The sequence below is a fragment of the Lactuca saligna genome, chromosome 5 (genome assembly GCF_052625555.1).
Source record: "Lactuca saligna cultivar CGN05327 chromosome 5, ASM5262555v1, whole genome shotgun sequence".
In the NCBI taxonomy this organism is placed as follows: domain Eukaryota; kingdom Viridiplantae; phylum Streptophyta; class Magnoliopsida; order Asterales; family Asteraceae; genus Lactuca; species Lactuca saligna.
The window spans coordinates 102752851-102756738 of NC_136421.1; the positions used below are offsets into that span (position 1 = coordinate 102752851).

Consider the following 3888-nt stretch of genomic DNA (forward strand, 5'->3'; position numbering starts at 1 on the left):
AATTAATATCTTTTAGCCACAAAATTAATTCTTATTAATTCTTGACTAATATTAATTAAACAATATGATTTCTCCTTAAATATATTATTCTCATAATATATTTATAAATCATAATTAATCCTCTCTCTCCATAATTCATCTTATCAAGTTGCTTTGGTGAGGGCAACCCAAAAGGACCATGCACAATCGGGTCAAGTACATACCAAAATAGTTATGGACTTAGACACTAATCCAACAACATTTTCTTGGGAATCGGTATTTTCTTATGACATCAAATAATGAGGAGTCGATAAATGCAATTTTAAGATTTGCAAGAAAGATGCCAATATTGATGTTGATTGAGTATTTTCATGCAACAATGCAACAATGGAGTTTTCAGAAACGTAGTGTAGTAGGTACTTATGTTTTATATGTAATAGTACTTGAAATGTTATTTTACTACTCATATGATATTATTAAAATATGTCTATTTTTTTAGCTGAAGTAAAAACGATACTCACCCCATGGGCTGAAACGAGTATACAAGAAAATAAGGATGCTTGTAATAATTGGATGGTGTACCCTATCTCAAATAGTAGATTTGAAGTGAAAACCTCTACTCACAAAAGTTTCATTGTTGATTTCCAACAAAGAACCTGTACACGTAGGTGGTGGCAAATAGATGGCTTACCTTGTAGCCATGTCATAAAAGTGCTCACAATGAACCGTTACGAAGATTGTTCAGAATTTGATTTAAAAGCTTACTTTACAGAGACGCTTAGGAAAACTTACGAGGAGTCTGTGAACCCCTTACCAAGTCCATCTGACTGGGAGATCCCCGATGATTTAATGATTGTGAAGCCACCCATAATGGAGATATGTCAGCCGGGTAGGACAAGAAACACTGGCCGTATTCCGTCTCAAGGTGAGCGTCCCATGCGACAAGAATGTTCTACATGCGGTCATTTTGGACACACGAGGAACGATTGTACGGGTAGGGATCGGGCAGCGGATCTGGGGGTAGGAAAAAGTCGACACAAAAGGGCATAATGATTGATGAATTCGCATCCGGGAGCGGGTCACATAACGAAAGCGTGTACCCTACTTTTGATTTGAACAACACATTTGATTTGAATTGTCCTTAGATTAATTTAGGAAAGTAATGAATTCTCATATTTGTGATTTGTATTACTATATTAAACTACAATTCTAAGATTATTAACTAAATGTAGTACTCCACTTATTATCTCCTTTATTCCATGAAAAAAACACAAACATAAACCATTATAGAAAATGAGATACACCCTTAGGAAACATTACATAAGATATTTCGCATAAAAGAGCATTCTACATGAAATATTTGTTATTTTTAACTAGAATCCATGCATCCTCATACTCGAAGTCACTTCCCTCATGCTCCAAAATGTAATGATCTTTAACCATTTCTAAAAGATCTTCGTCATTGTTTGGATAACGATGCCTGTTTTTAAGATGATGATACCATCGATTAAACCATGTGATTTTTTCCTTTAAATCCATCCACTTACCAACAATATCTTCTTGTGTTCGGTGTTTTCCTTCTCCCAACGAGAGGTTAAACATGGCTGTTATGCGGGTCCAATCATCACTTTCAAAGCAATCAGGGTTAACCATGGTTACATCATCGTAAATGTTCATCCAACAACGTGTTACCACCATTACCTCTCTTGTCGTCCATGGATGTGGAGTATTGGACGGAGCACTTGCGTTGGAACTTTCGGCATGATTGGAGGCCGTTTTTTTAATTAGTTTGTTAGTTTGTTATAATTTTATAGGAGTACTTAAATAAGAAAAAAGAATGCAAATAAGTTGTAGTCATAGTCTATGAAACTGTAGTCGAATAATGAAAATAAATAGTCTAATTTTCAGATACCTTACACGGAGATACTGTTTGGAACGACAAATATACTGTTCAAAAAGACAATACATTATGCAGGCTACAAAGTAGTAGTCAAAGTCTATGAAACCATAGTCAAATAATGTCAAAGAGTAGTCCGATTGTCAGATACTTTACACGGAGATACTGTTTGAAACGACAAATATACTGTTTGAAAAGACAATACATTATGCAGGCTACAAAGTAGTAGTCAAAGTCTATGAAACCGTAGTCAAATAATGTCAAAGAGTAGTCCGATTGTCAGATATCTTACACGGAAATACTGTTTGAAACGACATATATACTTTTCAAAAAGACAATACATTATGAACCTTACCTTTCCAACTCCTACATACAAATGTGTCCGCATGTGGTAACCTCCTTACCTCCGCAACCTTAGGCACACTAAGTAATTGGTAATTGTCTCTTGTAACTGATTCGAAATGAGTTTCTCTGATAGTGAGCATGAAGAAAGCTTTTACAACTTACCTGTTTACCTTCATAACCTAAGGCGAACCAACCCGCATACTCCCAATCACATCAAAACTGATTTGATGGTACGTTTCCAATGTTGTTTTCTGGCTATTGGATGGGTGGTATATTTGTTTTACAAATTTATATTGTTTCTTTAGATTTGATAATGTTTCTACATTTAAACTAATTGGTTTGCACTCTAAAAAAAATACAGGTCCATGTATTCATAAATTGTTTCGTGCCTGTAATCTTCATCGGTAGTGTACGTCTTCTAGGGAACTACCTCAAAACAATGTATGTAACGGTTGCTAAAGATGGGAACAATCTCACTTTCCCTATAGCGGTATGGCGGTTGAAAATAACATGGTAAGTTGTAACTGGTTCCTGATGAGGTTAAAAGAATGTCTCAGACAGGGTAAGGAAGTAACGTTCATATCCAATATGGACGATATCGTTAGTTCTTGCATAGATAATGTTTTCACTGATTCTTGTCATGGTTACACCTGTAAGAGCGTCCACAAATATTTACGTACAAGAGTAGGCTCTGGAAGATCACTGGAAACTGTGACAACCCGATACTTCAACTCTTTGTAACGACCAAAATGGGTCAAGTATTGTAACCACTTATGCGTAATAAAATGTATAAATAAGTTCTACTTAATTTCTTTCTATGATTTAATGTCTTTGAACCATGATCGTACGTAAAAAGATCGCCCAAATCCGACTTCATATAGCGAAGTTATGAACTTTCAAAGAAATTCCCTTAAACACGATGGATTGTTATTAAATAATAAAAACAATAATAAAAATAATTTTGGAATTTGCCAACGGAGTCTAAACGAAAGTTGTAGAGCGTAGTCTCACCTACGCGAGGATATAAAGACCATCGAAACGGAGTTCGTATGAAGAAGATATGAATTTTTGGAGTTATTAAATAAATTAATTATTTATTTTAATCAAAATTTGGATATTATCCGAAGAGGAGTCAGCGCCCTCATCCAAGGTACGCGCCGCGTACTCCTGTACGCCCCGCGTAACCGAGAGAAGCGGCCTCTGATCGTCCACGTCACACCATCCGACTCGCCGTCCCATCCGACCCGCGTACCCAGCGACCCGTCCCATCCGACCCGCGTACCCAGCGACCCGTCCCATCCAAAGCCGAGGCAGTCGAGGCCTCGGTCACGCATGACGTACGCGTACGCGCTGCGTATAAGCGTACGCCCCGCATACCGAGGCAGACCAGCCTCCCTATAAATAGCATACGAGGGTTTGCAAGGAAAGGGCTCATTTCTCTTCTCTCTCTCTCTACTTTGCCTCGTTTTCCATGTCCGTTCAAACCCGAAGCTCTGGTCTTCTTGGCTCAAGTCCTGAAGGTCGATTTTACTCCCGAGATTCCCGAGAATCCCGAGGAAAATCATTTTCCCGAGACGAAACTCTGCCCGGTTTTCCATCTCGCTATCTCCAAAACTTTCAAGTGAGTTTCATACCCCTTAATCAACCGTTTTAATTATTCTAAATAC

The 3888-nt window shown here is 37.7% G+C and overlaps 1 protein-coding gene across 1 annotated transcript; it reads left to right on the forward strand.

The window, feature by feature from the left end:
- The first annotated feature begins 265 nt into the window (after positions 1-265).
- Positions 266-1029, forward strand: LOC145045548 (uncharacterized). Its single transcript, XM_078993870.1, has 2 exons — positions 266-395; positions 479-1029. The coding sequence occupies exons 1-2, from the start codon at positions 266-268 to the stop codon at positions 1027-1029; spliced, it is 681 nt and encodes a 226-aa protein (XP_078849996.1).
- The last annotated feature ends 2859 nt before the right edge of the window (positions 1030-3888 follow it).

What these genes read in the sequence shown, in the direction of transcription:
- LOC145045548 (XM_078993870.1), top strand. Translation starts at nt 266, where the DNA reads ATGACATCAAATAATGAGGAGTCGATAAATGCAATTTTAAGATTTGCA. An exon ending in TCAGAAACGTAGTGTAGTAG is followed by an intron (nt 396 to 478) that starts GTACTTATGTTT and finishes CTATTTTTTTAG; the next exon opens with CTGAAGTAAAAACGATACTC.